Source organism: Pleurodeles waltl, chromosome 10 (genome assembly GCF_031143425.1).
Source record: "Pleurodeles waltl isolate 20211129_DDA chromosome 10, aPleWal1.hap1.20221129, whole genome shotgun sequence".
Taxonomy (NCBI): domain Eukaryota; kingdom Metazoa; phylum Chordata; class Amphibia; order Caudata; family Salamandridae; genus Pleurodeles; species Pleurodeles waltl.
Genome location: NC_090449.1, coordinates 82,436,712 through 82,455,910, shown reverse-complemented (window position 1 = coordinate 82,455,910; position 19,199 = coordinate 82,436,712). Strand labels below are relative to the sequence as shown.

Genomic DNA, 19,199 nt, shown 5'->3' with positions numbered 1-19,199 from the left:
TGCTAGATGGCATTGGCACACAATACCGATGAAAAGCGTTCCCAGTTAGATTCAAAGACTGACTACACAAGATACGATGTGAATTCGTAAAGCACTTTTTCATTTCTCTCTCTCTCTATGGCTCAGACTCAAATGTATTTAGTATTTTGCTTGAGGAGCCAAACACAGGTACTACATGCCAACGTTCCACAGTATTGGTTCCGCTTGAAGGCTCCAAACTCAGGAACACTTATGACCATGTTAGGATGTGAATTCCAAGATGGAAGTCACCAATTTGTAACCCCAGGTCATACAGCAACCAACACTTCCATAGATAACCTGAGCATGTGTTCATCATGGTCTGAGGACACCATGCTGGGTAGTTTTAATAAATTCCCAAATCGCCAAGCGAAAATCATATTCTTCTCCATACCTGGCTATAGTTAAAGGAAAACAACACAATAACCTGGCGGAACAACAAGAGCCAAGGGCAATATAACCGTATTTGTTAATCTCCATTTCTGGGAAAACAAAAATAGAATATATGTCGTTAGATCTTATTTGTTTCCATTGGAGTGAGAACCTGCACATGGAACTATAAAAGGTCTGGTAATAAGTGTTGTTTCTTTAATTATAAATATTAGATTGTTACACCTATTCTGCCTGGTTTTAGCCACAGAAAGTAGACTCTATTGACAAACGGCATTTTTAGTATGTAGCACCCCAGAAGTTCAACCAAATCCAATGCATAAACCTACAGCTGGAGACCTTCCCCTCTCACAACTGTGCTGTGCGGAGTGCGCCGCCACGGTAGCAGATACCTTAGCACACATATGTGTACTAGTCGGTATTTAAAGTGGGAGGAAATGGGGAGTGGCGGGAAAATGAGGAATAGTTACTCAAAAATAAGAAATTTAAAGAGGGGTTTGAGAGAGACATGATAATACAAAACATAAACCTATGACAGAGTAAGACCATTGCAATTAGCAAAATACACTTCTTAATACCAAACCCATAATACTGTCAAAACAGGATTACATGTAATCCAGTCCTGCTTCGCAGTGTGTCAGGCAGCACACATGGCAACCCATAGGTACTGTAACACACTCCCATAGAAAACTGTGAAGGCAGGGAATTGAAAAAATAGCCTATAGGAACTTATGTTAATTAAATACATTTTATTTATCTATAGATAGACAGATAAAAAATTAGTGATAACATTTAAGTATTGGTGATTTTTATTTTTTAAATGTAATAAAAAATATAATTAAACAAATTAAATGTTTTAATTTTTTTTATATATGTACAAGTGTATTTCAATTAATAAAATACATAACTAACTAGGTTTGATAAAAATAAATAACAATGTTAGAGAGGGGTAATTTAAAAAAATATAATTGTAGAAAAATTAATATTTACATATTATACTAAAACATTTAAATTATTTTATTATTTAATCCACATTGAATTTGATGGGTTATTATGCTGTAACATTTTATTTTAGTATTTTAAGCTTAATAAATATTTTAAATTATTTTACATTTATATACAGTACATCATTTTAGATGTTTTTAAAACATAATAAACTTTATTACATTTCCCTATACTTTCCCATAGAGAGACCACCATACCAGTGGCAGAGATGATCACAACAAATGAAAAGTTACCAGTAGTAACTTTACTCTGGTACATTCTGATGTAGTAGGCTTGTGGTGGGGATATGTTTGCTTGTACATAGGTGTAAATTTCCATTTGGAAATGTTGAATAGCAAAACAGTGGAGAGTTACACCTAGGTGTAAGGGTAAGTCCACATTTGAGTAAATATACACATGTATGTATACCTTTCTTAATCAGGAACTTTTTATCACCATCACTATGTAGATTAGGCTTCTGCGCTTAAAGGAACACTGCAATATCCTCCTTAAATTGTAGTGATGGTTAATTAATAAGTAGGGTCAGCAGGTTTTTAAAGTTATATAAAACTGCCCATCTTGTAATATTGATAAGGGCCCTGGAGTTTACCCACCAATTAAAGTTTACCAAAACTATAAGAAATCAATATACATTTACAAAGCCAAAAGTCTGGCAGTAAATGCCAGACCTATTGGCTTTGCCAATGATTGTTTAGGTCTGACCTTTTGATTTAACTAAACTATATATATATAATACAGTTACTTCTAGGGGCTTTCAGCCAGCACTCTACGTCATTTGGTCTGTTGTTCTGGAATCCATTTTTTTTCTTCTGCACACCACAGCATGCATGGTGGCGCAATTGGTCAGCCCACTTCAGCCAAGGCCCAGCTTCAAACTGAATAACAGTGTTCTGCTCCTTCACAAAGAGCACATCCACACAAAGTAGTGCCCTTCATTAGCAGGGACTTCTATGGTAAAGTGTGCTTTGTTAGGCAGAAAATATTTTTGCTATTAGCCAATGTTTATATTTTATTTCGGTAATGATCCCACAGCATTGTCAAAGCCAAAAAAGCCTGTAGCCCACGCAGGTCTATTGGCTTTGCCAGTGATTGTATTCATCATGTGGACTATAAGCAGCAATGGATTTCTGTCCAGTGATGTCAGGACTTGTAACCCATCTTATTCACTTACTGACTTTAGTACATATCTAAAACCACTTTGAAATGTAGAATAACACACCAATTTATGGCCTTTTCAGAAACTTTAGAAATCTTAATAAGCTAAAATGGAGCCCACTCTCAGCTCTCTATCTCAAGACGTAAATTACCCTCTCCTAACGGGACAAAGCTCCTAGTGGCTAAATTTAAGACTGTTGAGCTAGTAAACCTGACTTTGGATCTTATTTTTTCAGCCTAACTACAGTGTGCGATCTTGAGTAAAACCAGTTTCACTCCCTGCGTGCCTATTCTATTGCTTGTCAAAATTTGGAGTTTGTAGAAACAAGCTAAGCTCCATTATGGAACACATTTTAAAAAGTGGACTTTTATACTCTCCCTGAGAGTAATGTCTATTTTATTCTCCTGGCTGTATGGCCTACCTAATCTGGATTTTGATCAGTGGTAGTGGAGGGGCTTAATTCATTTATGGCTCATTCTCCTATGGTATGAGCTTGTGATCCTTGAATTCCCTACATGTATCAAGGATTAATTACATTTTCTATGTAATTCTTGCTCCTTTCACTCAATATCAGAGACAATGGATTACAATACTTCCACACAACTGCGAATGTTCGCTATGCGTGTTAAAGGTTTTGGTTCTGTGGATGATGGCCACATCAAGATTCCTGGTGACTTTTCAAGGTGTTTCTCCAAAAATATGAAGAAACATCCTGAGGAGTGGACTTGCTTCTCAGGGTTGTTGGCGTGGCTGATGAACGGTTCTTAACCTACCCATCCAATCATTCATTCTTGGCGACATTGTTCTCATCTCAGAGCTCATGCACCACTCTCCTACTGTGTGTCTCCCACGTTTGACTCCGGGGTCTGCAAGTTTTTCCTGTGGTACGCACCCTCACTGGGTGCTGTTATATTGTTTTCTGCTTCCCTCTTCCCTTACAACATTTGTTTTGATTATAACCAAATTGTCTTTTTCTTTCCTTCACTACCACACTAAAGTCCCTGTTTTAAAGCCACCAAGCACTGATCTTATATATTCCCACCCACTTCAGCCTCCCTCAATGAACTCCTCTAATCTCTTTCCCATCCGCTGCTCTCTTCCCTCACCAACCAGATGACAGAAACTGTGCATTCCTCAACTCACATATGCATCTTGACTCATTTATCACCAAAGCACCGACAGCAGCCAGGTACTGCCCGGTAAACAACAGAAAACTGCACATACGTCTCCCCCTTCACATGACTAAATCCCTCATAAGTTCTCTTGTAATGAGCACATTAGATTCCTGCAATAGCCTCCTACAAGGCCTTCGGAAGTGTAAATGGACATAGTTCTTGGCTGTGCCATATCTCAAGACATCCTCCTTCTCTTGACTTGACTTACACAAGTTCTTCAGATGTTCAAGGCTATTTATAGCTTATCACAAATTCTTTGTGCTCAGTCTCACCTCCACTCTTGCTTTACTCAACCTGCGTGACTGGAAGGTACTCACCTCTGGATCCCAAGGGCTTACTTTCCATAATAACATTTAAGACAACTTTGACCAACGCCCTCATTCAGCATGTCCTCAGGGCACCCGTGAACCTAACCCCGTCTTCTTCTTGGATCAAAGTACCTTCTACATTTTAATTGTATATGTAAATTACTTTAAATTCACTGAGTACCTGAACTTCTTTAGTCTGAAAGCGAGAGTATCTGCACTACTCAGCACTGCTTCCGTACATTTAATAGGAGAGTGCCAGCACTTTTCAGAAGCAAATAGGTACTCTGGATAATGAGTTCCTGCACTTCTATATTTCAATTTAAAGCACTATATATGTCATGTGCATCACACTGTCTGCAATGAGGATATTTTGTGTGTTTGTTCTCGTCTGACTGACCGCAATCAATCATGGTCTATTTATGTCCACCCCGAATGATGAAGTAACCCATGTACCGAACTCAAAACCTCAAGTATGAGAATGTCTGTTTGAAAACGTGTATAATGTTCCTCCACCAAATAAATAAATAATGAAATGTTGGTATTAGTCATTGAATAAAGACTATGTATAGATATTCCTGGTGAACTTATAGATATGTCACCTAAAATACTATAATATTAGGTGTAAAGTTTTTGCTTTTAGTCAATAATTACTGTGCTCTGTGGCACCGCTGGGGCTGATCATTTGGGTAGAGTTAGGATCCATTAGAAATGTGTGGTTCCTTGATACATTTCTAACTCTTTCTTCAAGCCAGCTAATATCTTCAATGTATTTACCCATGGAGGGTTTCTTAACATTTCCACTGTGGTAAGACTTCCCTCTTAGCCTAGTAAGCATTTTGAAACTTTATTTTTACTATTAAAATTCTTGACATTTAGGAATAAGAAACTATTGTCAATTGGTTGTTCTTTTCAGGAACTCACAGATTTTCATACGAATAGAACCAACCGTGAAATGCACTTTTCACAAAAGGAAAATCACAATAATCTTGCTTAGTTATTTCTATAGCCCTACTACATTTAATGCAGTGGCTATTGTTCGGTGAAAATATTGTTTCAAATACCTAATTATTTTCTTACAGCTCTTTTAAGAATTCTTCTGTAAGCAACTAAATCAGATAAACACCTGCCACCATGGACGAGATGGACGTGCCCCAGCTGAAGAAGGAGGTAGAAAGCTTGAAGTATCAACTGGCCTTCAAAAGAGAAATGTCTTCAAAGTCGATACCTGAGTGAGTGAGATCCTCCTGCACACAACACCTCAATATGTATGCTCTGTATTTCTGTTTTTTTTTTTTAATCAATTTCCCAAAACTCAATGCATTTAGGGGCATATTTACATGGAATTGGCGTAGGGCAGCTATGCAAGTTTTTTTGCTGCGCTGCCCTGCAACAATTCGAAAGGTAAGAAATGCGCTGTCTTTACAAGATATGGTGCATTTCTGTCCTTTCCCCTGCGCTGGCACAGAAATTGCTGTCTAGTGCCAATGCAGACACCCTTGCACTATGGTGCAAAGGTGTCTGCGTTGCTGTTGTTGGCAGGGTTGTTGGAATGTATCTCTTCCTGTACAAAGCCATCCCAAGAGGCGTTTTCCTCTTTCTCTGTGTGCTCCAGAATAGAGATATTTCTCCTTGATGCTCCTGCCCTGGGCAGGCAAACAGTTTTGACACATTCCCAGGTTCTAAGATCCTTGTAAATCTGGAAATGAGGCAAAACCCATGGGTGTTGCATGAGAACTCCCAACACAATGCCCACGGAATGCCTCCCTGACACAGTACAAGGCAACACAGTCTTCTTCCTCCCTTTCTTAGTCTTGCTGATAAAAATTAGTCCCAGTCTCAAATATGAGAGCCTGCCCATCACAGGCATCCACCAGCACAAATTAAGTCTTGATTAAAGCTCCATTTGATTTGGTTTATACTGGCATCTTTCGCCTCTCTCTTTTCCAGTGTCAATATGTAGCTGTTGTCTACAGTCGCTCACTGCTGCAAACCAAACAGTATAAAATATATATATGCAGATGCCGATCAGCTGGCATCTTCACCTTTAGAGTGAAGAGGTGATAGATATTCAGAGACAGGAAGAAACATTAAGCCTGAATACTGAGGACAGAGATGGGCAGTGTGAATTTTAAGAAGTACCCTGTTGACTCCCCAAGTCCCTTACAACTGTGCGGCTCATGTATCCTGACCCCTGTGACCACCGTGTCCCCATCTTTCCTCTGATCCCATCTTGCACGTCGTCCTGCACCTCCCTGCCCTTCCCTGCAGCAGTCGGAGGGCCCTCGAGAAGGTAAAGTGAAGCCTTTGCCCACCTTCCACCATGCCGGTGCTTATTCTTCTGCCTCAAGCATTTCCTGCGCTCAAAAGACACACATGGGAAAGACGGAGAAAGAAAAACGAAAAAGCGCCACAATGGGAGAAAGCTGAAAGCTACAAGAGTGAGCTGAAGGGGCAGGGTGAGTGGCTGTGAATGGATTAGGAGGCCCGAGATGGCTTCAGGATTACGCTGCCTCTGCATTACGTGTTCCCACATTTAATTGCAGCAGCCGCGTGTTTAAGGGGAGAGCTTGGAGCACCAGCACGTTTTTATTTACAAATTAAGCACTGCTTTGGTCCAAGGTGCCATTCCAGTTAACTTTCGGTGCCTGTGTTAACTGTGGGTAATTCTGCGCACTGTTCCCCTGCTTCAGTGTTCGCACAGCTCTTCCTGTAGGTGGTGCACGTGGCCATGACGGCCTTGGTTCCCAGCTACAGTAGGCAGAGCTGCAGAAACAGCACAGGTTTGCACCTGGGCATTTTGGGCAGAGTCGGCTGCAAATGTTATCTGATGCACAGGGCCAGTCGGAGGGTCACTTGGGAGGCTTAAGGTGATTAAAGGCAGTCACAAGAGAGTAGAATTAAACTATATATGATTTGGTCAGAGCTCGATGCTGACAAGATGAGCTGTGGCATTATTCAAGCAATGTAAGCGCTCTTTGGCAATAGGAAGCAAAAGTGAATCCACTCTGCTCTGTCGGCGGCGGACAGGTACGTTTTTTTAAATTTATTTTTTATTTTAATGTCCCCCCTCCCCCTCCACCCCCACCCTTAAGGTTTGTGGCGACCGCCACTGATAGGCGTTGCTTGGGATGCTACTCTAGGCGGCAGACTTTGAAACCTTACAGGCCTGACAGCCCTTATCTGCTCTCGGTAACCGTGTTTCTAAATCATAATATGGAGCACATAATACACATAAATATTCCGTGTTCTGAAAACAGATTGTACACTGGAAATGCCCTGTGACAAAAAGGAGATTTATCAGGAAAGATGCAGATCTCCCGCCCAATTGAAAGAGGGCGCTTCTAGCCAGGTTTTTTTTTAACATAAACTGAGGTGAGGCTGGTTTAGTTCTTTCAGGTGTCTGCTTCATGAATCATGACCCTCGGCTAACCCTCCACTAGGCACAAGGAAATCTGTATTTAATGCCCACTGCGGTATTATCTGAAGCAAGAGGTCACTGTTCTTAAAATAGAAAGTCCTGGCAACCTAGGGCGCCTGGAACAGAACATTGAAGCATTTTTTGGAGATATCGCCACGTTGTCTGTGGTACAAATCATTTCTCCTTGCGTCCAAATGACCGAAAAAGGCTGCTTGCAGAGTTAGGTACCGTTCCCGGCGTTTAGGGACAAGTGCAGATAATGATCAGAACCCGACAGCCCTGGAAGTGATTCTCTCAACTCGAAAGCATGTCTTCCTTAAGGCACCTGCTTTGTGGTTAAACAGCTCAACCAGTATTATTTTCTTTTTTAAAGCCTTTGAATACAGAAGCAGAACAAAATATAGAACCAATGTTTCCTACAATATTAAACAGTCACAAATGTTACAATGAGAGCAGGTATGCTATCTGAATAAACTGAGGAAACAGTAATCATTTATAAATACAAACTATGTATTACAAACCCTATGGACCCAAAATAGCTCACCTATGTCCTCATAATTCAGTCTTAAAGGTGTCCTCTTGATGCCAAAATAGGTTTCTAACCCCTACCAGAAATTTTTTAAACACAGGCATAATCTGAAACCCATGTTGCTGATGATTGGTGTTGAAGCAGAATTGTGTAGAAAGAACAGTGTTTTTTGTTTCCTGGATGGGCGGAATTACATACACCTTATTTAAAGTTTGGCCAGTGCAGATTCTGTTTGAGACAGAGGCTAATTTACCGCCTTCACCAGAGAGGCAGCAGATGCTCAGAAATGAAGGCACATTTTTCTATCCAATTTACAGTCAATCGGCACATTTTCTGGCAGACTTTCAGGCAAAGTCAATTTTGCTGGCAGAATTTCACCCCTTATGTGCAGGCATTTGAAATACAACTCCATTGATGCAGTACTATTAGAAATTGAGTTTCTGTTGGTTAGGGTATGCACCTAAGCCAGGCAGAACCCACCACTCTTGTCAGGGCAAGTAAGTTACACACCAAAGATAACCTGTGCTCACCCCCTGGTAGCTTGGCACAGAGCAGTCAGGCTTATCTCCAGAGGTCATGTGCAAAGACACTCACTCACACCAGTGACACAATAAATACACCACAAAAGTGATTCCACACAGAGTTATATACAAATATGCTTCTTATTTTATAATCAAATATTTTAGACCACAGATATAATAGATAATAAGCATGGTGCAGATTCACCACTTATTACAATGGAACTCAGTATGTAAATTAGAAATGCTGGTGCCAGGAAACGCATCAGGACAACACCTAAATCATCATCTGGCCCCATAAATACCCTAAACCTTAATTATAGTGCATATCATACAGTTTCTGTAATGCCCCTCACTATCTTGACACTAGGTGAACCCAAAAATAGATACATCAGCACTATTATGCATATTTGTGAAATATTGATGAAATACTTATTATCCTGGCTATTAGGAGAAGCAACTGACATGTATTAATAAAAAATGCAGCAGAAAATCATGGGTACCCTAGAAGGTAGGCACGGTTGCAGAATCAACTGTCCTCATATCAGTAAGGATACGGTAGCCACGAGATCTGCATACTACAGATCACGTGCAGGTTTTTAGTATAGAACAAGAACAGACGATGGACGGAATCCTGAACAATGTAAACATTCACGCCAGTCACTAAGATCTGGGTTAAATCCATTGTTTTGCTGTGCACTGTTCTCTGGGCTCATCACCCCATAACCCCGCCCCTTTAAAAAGAAAACAATAACAAACTTATCGTTTTATTTTTAAAGGTTTGCAGCTACTTCTGGCGGGATGGGGGACGCTCCTCCACTGTGGCGGAGGAACCACCTCTGTTTTCATTACATGTTCTATGACATCTTTAATAACATCATTGCAACATTTGAAGTTACATAATTGATGACAAACTGTATATCTCAAAATGGACATAGGAAAATTATTGTTTTACTGGCGTACAGAATCCATGTTGCAGTGTCTGTAGACAGGAAAATACTCTGGTAATATTCACTAGACCTCTTCATTTAAATGTCATCCGAAAACACAAATTTAACCATTTGCATTCTGGTTTTGGTTAAATAGATTTTCAAAAACAGATACACATGAAAATACAACACAGTTGTGATGAGGATTGTTAAGTGTTTATTATCACTGCTCAGGGAGGGCGAGGGCTCTTGAGGCTTCGGATGTGATGAGTATTTGATCCTCCACACACTTAACATTGGTAATAAAGAGCATATATTACACTTTGCCTGCCCGCATCCATAAAGCAACAATGATCAAGGCCATTTAAATTGTCGTATCTCTGGATCTCTAGAAATGTAACATAAATGCAAAGAAACAGACATTTGCTCTCCCACATATTTTCAGTCATAGTGGGATTCTGTGTCATTAGCACATTCCTAAATGTAAGGAACGCTCTCACCTACCTCACTGTGGTCCTTGGGACTCCCTGACCTATCCTGGGATGTGGACAGTAAAGCAGTGAGCAAGAGGGGGTCAAGAAAGCCACTCTCACGAAATAACTCTCCTGCACTTCTCATTGTTTCTTAAATTAGACAGGCAGAATTGTGATTGTAAACTTGGCCTGGGTTATGTTCTGAGGTTCAGGGCAGATCCATTGATCGCTAAGCTCACCTACTAAGGCTGGTGGCCCTTGAAGGGTGATTCACCATAGTGCTACACACTTACAGCCCTCCTAGGTGTCCAGTGGACCCACACACCACCTGTTGCTCTCCATCTCTGCTATGGCATTGTCTTCACAGATGCTTCAAGACCAGAGTGGCCTAGGGTAACTGTAGGCTTGAGATAAACTAGTGGTGTCCCATGTGGCACTTGGGTGCTCAAGGATTTTGCCCAATCCTATCCCATGTAGCGCCCTCTCAGGTTGTGCCTCACAGGTGAAATCAAGCTCCTCTTTATCCTCCCCACCTGATTTCCACCCCATCACCTCCTCCAGAAGTGAAAGTCCTAAATCCACAATGCAGGATTGTGCTGCTTGGTAGCTCTTTCCTGATGGACTAAATAAGGTCCTGATGGTCAATTCTCTCATATAGCAAGCTCAGCCATTTGTACGCAAGGGCACAACCCTGAAGTCAGCACTGTTACTCACTCCAGGCTTAACCCATGTCACTGCAGACACTTCCCTAGTGACTCAAGGTAGTAGTGATTTCCTCTCTATATGGGCACACTTGTGGTAGTACACCCTAAAGGTGTTGCAAGCACAACACACTACCACAGAAGTGCACAAATAGTACTCAAATCACCAGATACATTTTGACAACCATAAAACCTTCTAAGAAACTGTAACTTAACTCCATTAAAGTAGGTAACTTAAGAACAATCACTCTTAATACACAACTAGGTAGACCACAAACCAATATCCACAAAGGATCTCCGGGAACCAATGAAAATACATTAAAAAGATTAGAAGAATGTTAAACATCCATTCTGTAGATGTTTGTAAAACTCACCTTATTTGGAGAGAAGATGCAGTGTGGGTGTAAGACTGTTACAATAGTTAATGGCAAGCTACACAAGGATGAACCTGCCTTGCAGTAGTGGTGGCCAAGTGGCTTTGCGCTTTGGAACATCTAGTACAGGAGAAAACTTGGTGCTAGTCAAATGTGGTTGCTCTGCATTGTATTTCAGAAACAAACTCCAGTTTGGGGTTTTTGTTTCTGAAATATTAAAGAAATGTCAACTGGCTTATTTCACTTGCCAGCCATCCGGTATTGCAAGTCTGGAGGAGAAGCACTTTTGTCATAAAGATCACCCACAAACCAAGAGGGATCTCACAATATGGGGAATGGTCCTCCGTCAGTCAAAATTGGGCTTTTTTTATAGAATGGATGAGTGCAGTAGTTAAGTTGTAAAACAATAAGTGCTAAAGCACTCGTCAGGCGGCCACTGGAGCTTGCATCACTCATTGCACCTGCCAGCATCACCAATGACAGAACCAACACCACTACTAATGATCATATTCCACAAGTATGACAGTTTAGACCACTACCAAACCTATAAGAATGGCTTGGGCAGCAGGTATTAGTCATTTTTAATACATATTGAATTAATAAACAACTGTTATTGTGTTCATCTCTAATTTAGACAAACAGCAATACCATGTAACAGACTGTTATAAGTGCCATGTGTAGACAATTAATTGCCCGTGCCAAGCTTCGCAAAGCACCAGCTCAAATGAAGCACTTGATGACTGTGACATTATTGTGGGCATTTATGTGTGAGTAGATATGTTATGTTATGATATGTGAATTTATATAGCGCATGGCTACCCGAAGGCCTCCAAGCGCTCAGCGCTAGAACAGTAGCGTCAAGAATGAGAGAGATGGGAATTAGGTTTTAAATAGCCAAGGGGGTCATTCTTACTTTGGCGGGCGGCGGAGGCCGCCCGCCAAAGTAACCCCGTCAGAACACCGCACCGCGGTCGAAAGACCGCTGCGGTGATTCTGAGATTTGCCCTGGGCTGGCGGGCAGCCGCCAAAAGGCCGCCCGCCAGCCCAGGGCAAATCAACCTTCCCACGAGGACGCCGGCTCAGAATTGAGCCGGCGTAGTGGGAAGGTGCGACGGGTGCAGTGGCACATGTCGCGTATTTCAGTGTCTGCATAGCAGACACTGAAATACTTTGCGGGGCCCTCTTACGGGGGCCCCTGCAGTGCCCATGCCATTGGCATGGGCACTGCAGGGGCCCCCAGGGGCCCCGCGGCACCCCCTACCGCCATCCTGTTCATGGCGGGTTTCCCGCCATGAACAGGATGGCGGTAGGGGGTGTCTGAATCCCCATGGCGGCGGAGCGCGCTCCGCCGCCATGGAGGATTCAGAAGGGCAGCGGTAAACCGGCGGGTGACCGCCGGTTTACCCTTTCTGACTGCGGCTGAACCGCCGCGGTCATAATGCCCTTCGGAGCACCGCCGGTCTGTCGACGGTGCTCCCGTGGCCGGTGACCCTGGCGGTCACCGGCCGCCAGGGTCAGAATCAGGCCCCAAGTCTTTAGAGCCTTACGGAAGGATAGTTCATGGCTAGTCGCTTGTAGGCTGAGAGGTAGGAAATTCCATAGCTTCGCCCCCTGGTATGCTAAGGATCTTCCACCCCATCTGGCTTGCTTCACCTTAGGAATCACTGCTAGGTAGGCTGAAGAGGATCTGAGTGGTCTATTAGGTAAATAGAAGGAAGCTAAGGTCCTCAGCATTTCTGGACCTCTATTATGCAATGTTCTATGCATATGGCACAGTGTCTTAAATCGTATCCTCTTGGCCACAGGAAGCCAATGTAGCGAGGAGATTCCTGCCTTTATAGATTCATGTTTAGGTATGTTCAGCAGCAGACGTGCAGAAGCTTTCTGGACTATCTGCAACCTTTAAATCACGTATCCAGGTGCACCAATAAACAATGAATTTCCATAGTCCATTTGTGAGCTGATCAGTGCCTGTATAATGATTCTTTTAGCTGTGAGAGGTAGGATTGTAAAGACCCTCCTTAAAAGCCTGAGGAGGCCAAAGGAGGTGGCAGCTATTTTATTAGCTTGATGGGCCATTGACAGTTGTGGATCGAGCCATACACCAAGACTTTTAATAAGTCCTTTGGGTGGGGGTTGAAATCCCAGGCCATCCGTAATTGATTGATAGGCCATAGGAGGCTTTGATTTCATATGCACAGTGGAGGTATTGCCCTACAAACTGTATAAAAATGGTGTGTATGCTCTATTAAGAGGTACAGGTTAGATAGAGGTATCACACCATGTTGTGAGACTATACCTGAGACAAGGGATTTGGGCTCATATTTATACTTTTTTTGTGCCGCATTTGCATCTTTTTTTGACACAAAAGCGACGCAAACTTACAAAATATAATTGTATTTTTGTAAGTTTGTACTGCTTTTGCGTCAAAAAATGATGCAAATGCGGCAGAAAAAAAGTATAAATGTGGGCCTTGGTGTCACAAAGAATGTATTTAGAAACCCCCTCAACCAACTTGTGTAGGAGCACAGCAAGTGAAAAAGAAAATGGATTGGGATGCAGCCCAGAGTAATTACCGGTGAGAGACTAATTCTACCATTCCATGTATTACTTTCATTGAATGTTCTCAGTTTTTACAATGGTCCGTGAAGTTGTCCCTACCGTGTGGAAGCTGTTGTTTCCTCTGCCATACTGGCAGCTGTTTTTGCTGCAGCGATTCCTGCTGTTGTGGCAGTTCTTGTTGTTATCATTGTTACCAAAACAGTTATATTCGTGGTCGGTGCAGTTATGGAAGCTGCTGTTGCTGCTGTTGTCCCTGCTGTGATAACAGGTGTGGTTGCTGATGTTATTGTGCTGTGGCACACACTGTTGTGGCAGCTGTTGCTGCTGTTGTCCCTGCTGTGATAACAGGTGTGGTTGCTGATGTTATTCTGCTGTGGCACATACTGTTGTGGCAGCTGTTGCTGATGTTGTCCCTGCTGTGCCAACAGGGGTGGTTGCTGATGTCATTGTGCTGTGGCACACACTGTTGTGGCAGCTGTTGTCCCTGCTGTGACAACAGGTGTGGTTGCTGATGTTATTGTGCTGTGGCACACTGTTGTGGCAGCAGTTGCTGCTGTTGTCCCTGCTGTGATAACAGGTGTGGTTGCTGATGTTATTGTTCTGTGGCACATACTGTTGTGGCAGCTGTTGCTGCTGTTGTCCCTGCTGTGATAACAGGTGTGGTTGCTGATGTCATTGTGCTGTGGCACACACTGTTGTGGCAGCTGTTGCTGCTGTTGTCCCTGCTGTGACAACAGGTGTGGTTGCTGATGTTATTGTGCTGTGGCACACACTGTTGTGGCAGCTGTTGCTGCTGTTGTCCCTGCTGTGATAACAGGTGTGGTTGCTGATGTTATTCTGCTGTGGCACATACTGTTGTGGCAGCTGTTGCTGATGTTGTCCCTGCTGTGCCAACAGGGGTGGTTGCTGATGTCATTGTGCTGTGGCACACACTGTTGTGGCAGCTGTTGTCCCTGCTGACAACAGGTGTGGTTGCTGATGTTATTGTGCTGTGGCACACTGTTGTGGCAGCAGTTGCTGCTGTTGTCCCTGCTGTGATAACAGGTGTGGTTGCTGATGTTATTGTGCTGTGGCACACACTGTTGTGGCAGCTGTTGCTGATGTTGTCCCTGCTGTGCCAACAGGGGTGGTTGCTGATGTCATTGTGCTGTGGCACACACTGTTGTGGCAGCTGTTGCTGCTGTTGTCCCTGCTGTGACAACAGGTGTGGTTGCTGATGTTATTGTGCTGTGGCACACACTGTTGTGGCAGCTGTTGCTGCTGTTGTCCGTGCCGTGATAACAGGGGTGGTTGCTGATGTCATTGTGCTGTGGCACATACTGTTGTGGCAGCTGTTGCTGCTGTTGTCCCTGCTGTGATAACAGGTGTGGTTGCTGATGTTATTGTGCTGTGGCACACACTGTTGAGGCAGCTGTTGCTGATGTTGTCCCTGCTGTGCCAACAGGGGTGGTTGCTGATGTCATTGTGCTGTGGCAGCTGTTGCTGCTGTTGTCCCTGCTGTGACAACAGGTGTGGTTGCTGATGTTATTGTGCTGTGGCACACACTGTTGTGGCAGCTGTTGCTGCTGTTGTCCGTGCCGTGATAACAGGGGTGGTTGCTGATGTCATTGTGCTGTGGCACATACTGTTGTGGCAGCTGTTGTAACTTCAGGAGTCCGTTCTGTGCTGGCAGCTGTTGTTCCTGCCATGATGCCCGATATGAAAGATGCTTTCCCTGCTGTGGTAGCGACTATTGACTTGGACATCACTGTTGTGCATACTGTGGCTACAGCTGTGGCTGCTGCGCTTGCAACTATTATTGCAGTTGCTTTTACTAGTGTGCTGGTGGCTGTGATCACAGCAGTTGCTGCTGCAGTTCCTGCTGTGGTAGATGTTATCACTGCTTTGTTGCTGCTGTGGTGGCACCTCTGATTGATGCCATGGTCACTGCTGTGGGTACAGGTGCGACCACTGCCCAGTCCCTGTCATTTTTTTGGCTAAATTTCTTGATTTGCTTTTCTATGGTGCGTTTTTGTGAGTTACAGTATCTGTATACATGTATCCCCTCATATTTGTCATATATCAACCGTAGAGACAATCCTCAAAACATCAGAGATCTAGGTTAAAGCATTTCCCATAGAGTCCTGAATCTCACAAAGGGGAGTTTCTAACATGAGGGAAGGGCAATATATATTTTTCATTATAGCAGTTCAGCACTGTTTTAAGGTGAACATGTAACATACAAAAAACAGAGTAATGTTCCCTCCTAATCCCTCCTCCCTCTCCTATTAGCTTCCAAGTTTCTCAGTTTGCATTAATACACAATGTGCCATTCCTCGCGTGCTCTCTGTTGGGAAGCATATAGATGGCGCCACGAGCGCCTAAGCACAATAGTAGTATATATACGGTGTGTGTCAGTGCATATATTCCAGATGCCTAGGGGCTCATGGTCTGAGCCATCTCCATTTATCTCCAGCTTCCGAAGAACCCTCCCCTGGGGACTCGGATAAAGGTTTTGTGACCATTCCCCATGCCAGCAGGGTATCTGCCGCCTTTCTTTCCTTGCGGGTTCACCTCATATGAACCTCCTCGGCTCCAGCCCATTAAATTAAGGCCCATATTTATGGAAGGCTAGAGTCTCCTTAGCGTCATTTATTTTGACGCTAAAGTGGCGCTAAATTAACTCCATATTTATATTTTGATGCTAGACCCGTCTAGCCTCAAAGTATTGGAGGGAGCGCCATTTCTAGGAAGCGCCAACCCACCTTGAGTCAATGTGATGCAAGGTATGTGTTCCCTTCCTAAAAAGGACGCTAGCCCCCAAGCGCCATATTTAACACCTGACGCTGAAACAACATGCACCAAGGAGGCAGACCTAAATAATGGTGCTATGCCTGCTTAGCGCCATTATTTAATGCATGGTCAGACCAGGCATGAATGTGCAGGTAGGCCCATCTCCATGAGGAAAAAACATGGAATGGGCACATAGATGCCCACCCCAACCCCCAGCATCACCAACACCCATACCACAGGGACACTACAGGAGGAGGGAGACCATCCCAGGTCAGTTGCAGGTAAGTGTATGTGGGTAAGTGTGGTGTGCCACTGGGGCCCCCTTACATGGGGCCCCCTGCCTGGCACTGTGTATGTTGGTCTTGCCCAGGGGACACTGGTCCCCTGTGGTGGGCATTGGGGTAGTGGGAGTGACTCCTGTCTATACTTAGACAGGAGTAATTTTTTGGCTTCTTGTGTGCCAAAAAATGACTCTAGGCTGATTAGTATATAAACAAAGGAATGGTCTACAGGTAGGGATAGATTAAATAACTATTTTTGAAAAACAGTGCTCAATGCTGTCTTTATGGATTAATTATTTTCCAATATTTATTTCAACTAATTATATGCAAGGCAGACAAATGGCTTGTTGGTGAATCATACAAAATACCAAATATTTACAACACAAAACATTACACACATGAAATCAAATTCACATTTTCTACATGGTTCAACTGAGGCCAGCATCTAGCTACTCAAAGTCTTGAGTCTGACCATACCGTCAGTAGAGGGTTGTGCCCAACAACCATTCTTTACAAGATACTGGTGGTCACAATTTCAAAGTTATGATTGTAATCCACTCTATTGCGATGATTGATGGTTCCCATACAAGCAACTGTCAAATACCTATATCGCAGCAAAAGGGCATTGGAGAGTGACTACCACCTTGGAAACTCCAACGTGCAATACTGCTGACATTGCACATTCTCTTTGGAGGCAAACAGATCTAACCAAGCCTCTCCCCACTGCAGAAAGAGTCCTTGTGCCAACTCCAGATGGATACGCCACTCGTGATCCACTAAGCTTTGACAACTGAGTTTGTCCACCCTGGCGTTCAAAGAATCTGCCAGGTGTTGAACCACCAGGGTTATGCCCTGCTGTTCTGGCCATGTCCAGAGGCGTGAGCCCCACATCGACAAAGGGTCCACGACCCCACACCACCCTTCTTGTTGCAATACCACATTGTAGTGGTGTGGTCCTTGAACACCTGAACAATCTTCCCCTTGACAAAGGGAAGAAATGCCTTCAACACTAGCCAGATCGCCCGGAGCTCCAGTAGATTGATGTGGAGTCCAGATCATGCCCGAGACCAGAGTCCCCTGATCTCCACCTCTTTCTGATGGCAGTCCCAACCCAGAAGCTATGCATCTGTCACTACTGTGAGATCTGGTTGGGGAAGGGAGAGTAGTCTGCCTCTGACCCAATCGCAGTTCTTTAACCACCACTGCAGGTCTTTAGCAGTTCCCTTCGAGATCTGGACCATGTCGGGGAGATCCCCTGATGTTGCGCCCACTGGAACTTCAGGTCCCACTGCAGAGCCCCTATATGCCATCTGGCATGTTTCCCTAACAGGATGCAGGAGGCCATGAGGCCATGAGGCCCAGCAGCTTCAGAGTCAGTCTCACCGAAATCCATAATAGGGGCTGAAACGTCGAAATCATAACTTGTATATCCTGGACTCGTGCTCGGGAGGATAAGCCTGAAACTGCACTGTGTCCAGAACAGCTCCAATTATAGGAAGCATCTGAGAGGGAGTCAGGTGTGACCTCAGCACGTTTGTAGTGAACCCCAGCGAATGCAGGAGGTTCGCTGTAGTCTAGAGATGATGGCCTGGGGCGAAGGATCCTTCAACAGCCTGTCATTGAGGTAGGAAAAGACTGTAACCCCTAACCTGCGCAGAGGAGCTGCGACCACATCCATCACCTTGGTGAACCTCCGAGGGGCACTGGTAAGGCCAAAGGGTAGCACGGTAAACTGAAAGTGATCGTGGCCCATCTTGAACCGCGAGCAACGCCTGTGGGCAGACAGGATGGGGATGTAGAAGTACACATCCTGCAAGTCCAATGCTACCATCCAGTCTCCTTGGTCTAGGGCAGACAAGATCTGCGGTAGTGTGAACATTTTGAATTTCTCCTTTTTGAGGAAGAGATTGACGTTCGTAAATCTAGAATAGTGCAAAGACCCTTGCTCTTTTTGGGTATCAGAAAGTAGCGGTAATAACAACCACTGCCTACTGATATTAGGACCCTTTCTATGGCTCCCCTGGCCAAGAGAGCCGTAACTTCCTCGTGGAGCAAAACCAAATGATCCTACATCAGCCGTTCTTTTAAGGTAGGCACTGGAGGAGGGAAAGACTGGAGGGGAAGGGAGTAGCCCATCTGCAAGACTCATTTGTCCAATGTCATTGACCGCCAGTGAGGGAGATGATAATTTATCCTCCCTCCATCTGGACAAGTATGGTCTTGCAGAATCACACTAGGAGGGCTTGGACACTGCCGAGCAAGGCGCTAGGTGGCGGATGACTTCTGGCCAGACCCTGTGGGTCTGAAGGCACCACATCTGCGTCCACACACAAGCTGTTGGCCTAGCGCAGCACAGTGGATGGCCTGTGGGTGGCATGGTGCCACGCCCCTTCCATAGATATGAAAGGGGCGAAAGACAGGAGGTTGGCGTGGGGTCACTGGGCCCAAGGACTTGGTCATAGCCCAGGAGTCCTTAAAGCGCTCAAGGGACGAGTCTGCCTTTTCACCAAAGAGGCATGAGCCATCGAAGGGCATGTCCATAAGATTTGCCTGGACATCCCCGAGAAGCCAGATGAACATAGCCAGGCGT

General features: G+C 44.2%; 1 protein-coding gene across 2 annotated transcripts in view; it reads left to right on the top strand.

Moving 5' to 3' along the window:
• The window catches only part of GNG13 (G protein subunit gamma 13), a 78,361-nt gene that overhangs the window by 18,792 nt on the left and 40,370 nt on the right, over positions 1-19,199 (top strand). For both annotated transcript variants that reach the window (XM_069209817.1, XM_069209816.1), the window contains exon 2: positions 5,132-5,281. In XM_069209817.1, the coding sequence (XP_069065918.1) occupies positions 5,184-5,281 (98 nt within the window). In that variant the 5' untranslated portion in view covers positions 5,132-5,183. The remainder of the gene's footprint in view (positions 1-5,131; positions 5,282-19,199) is intronic.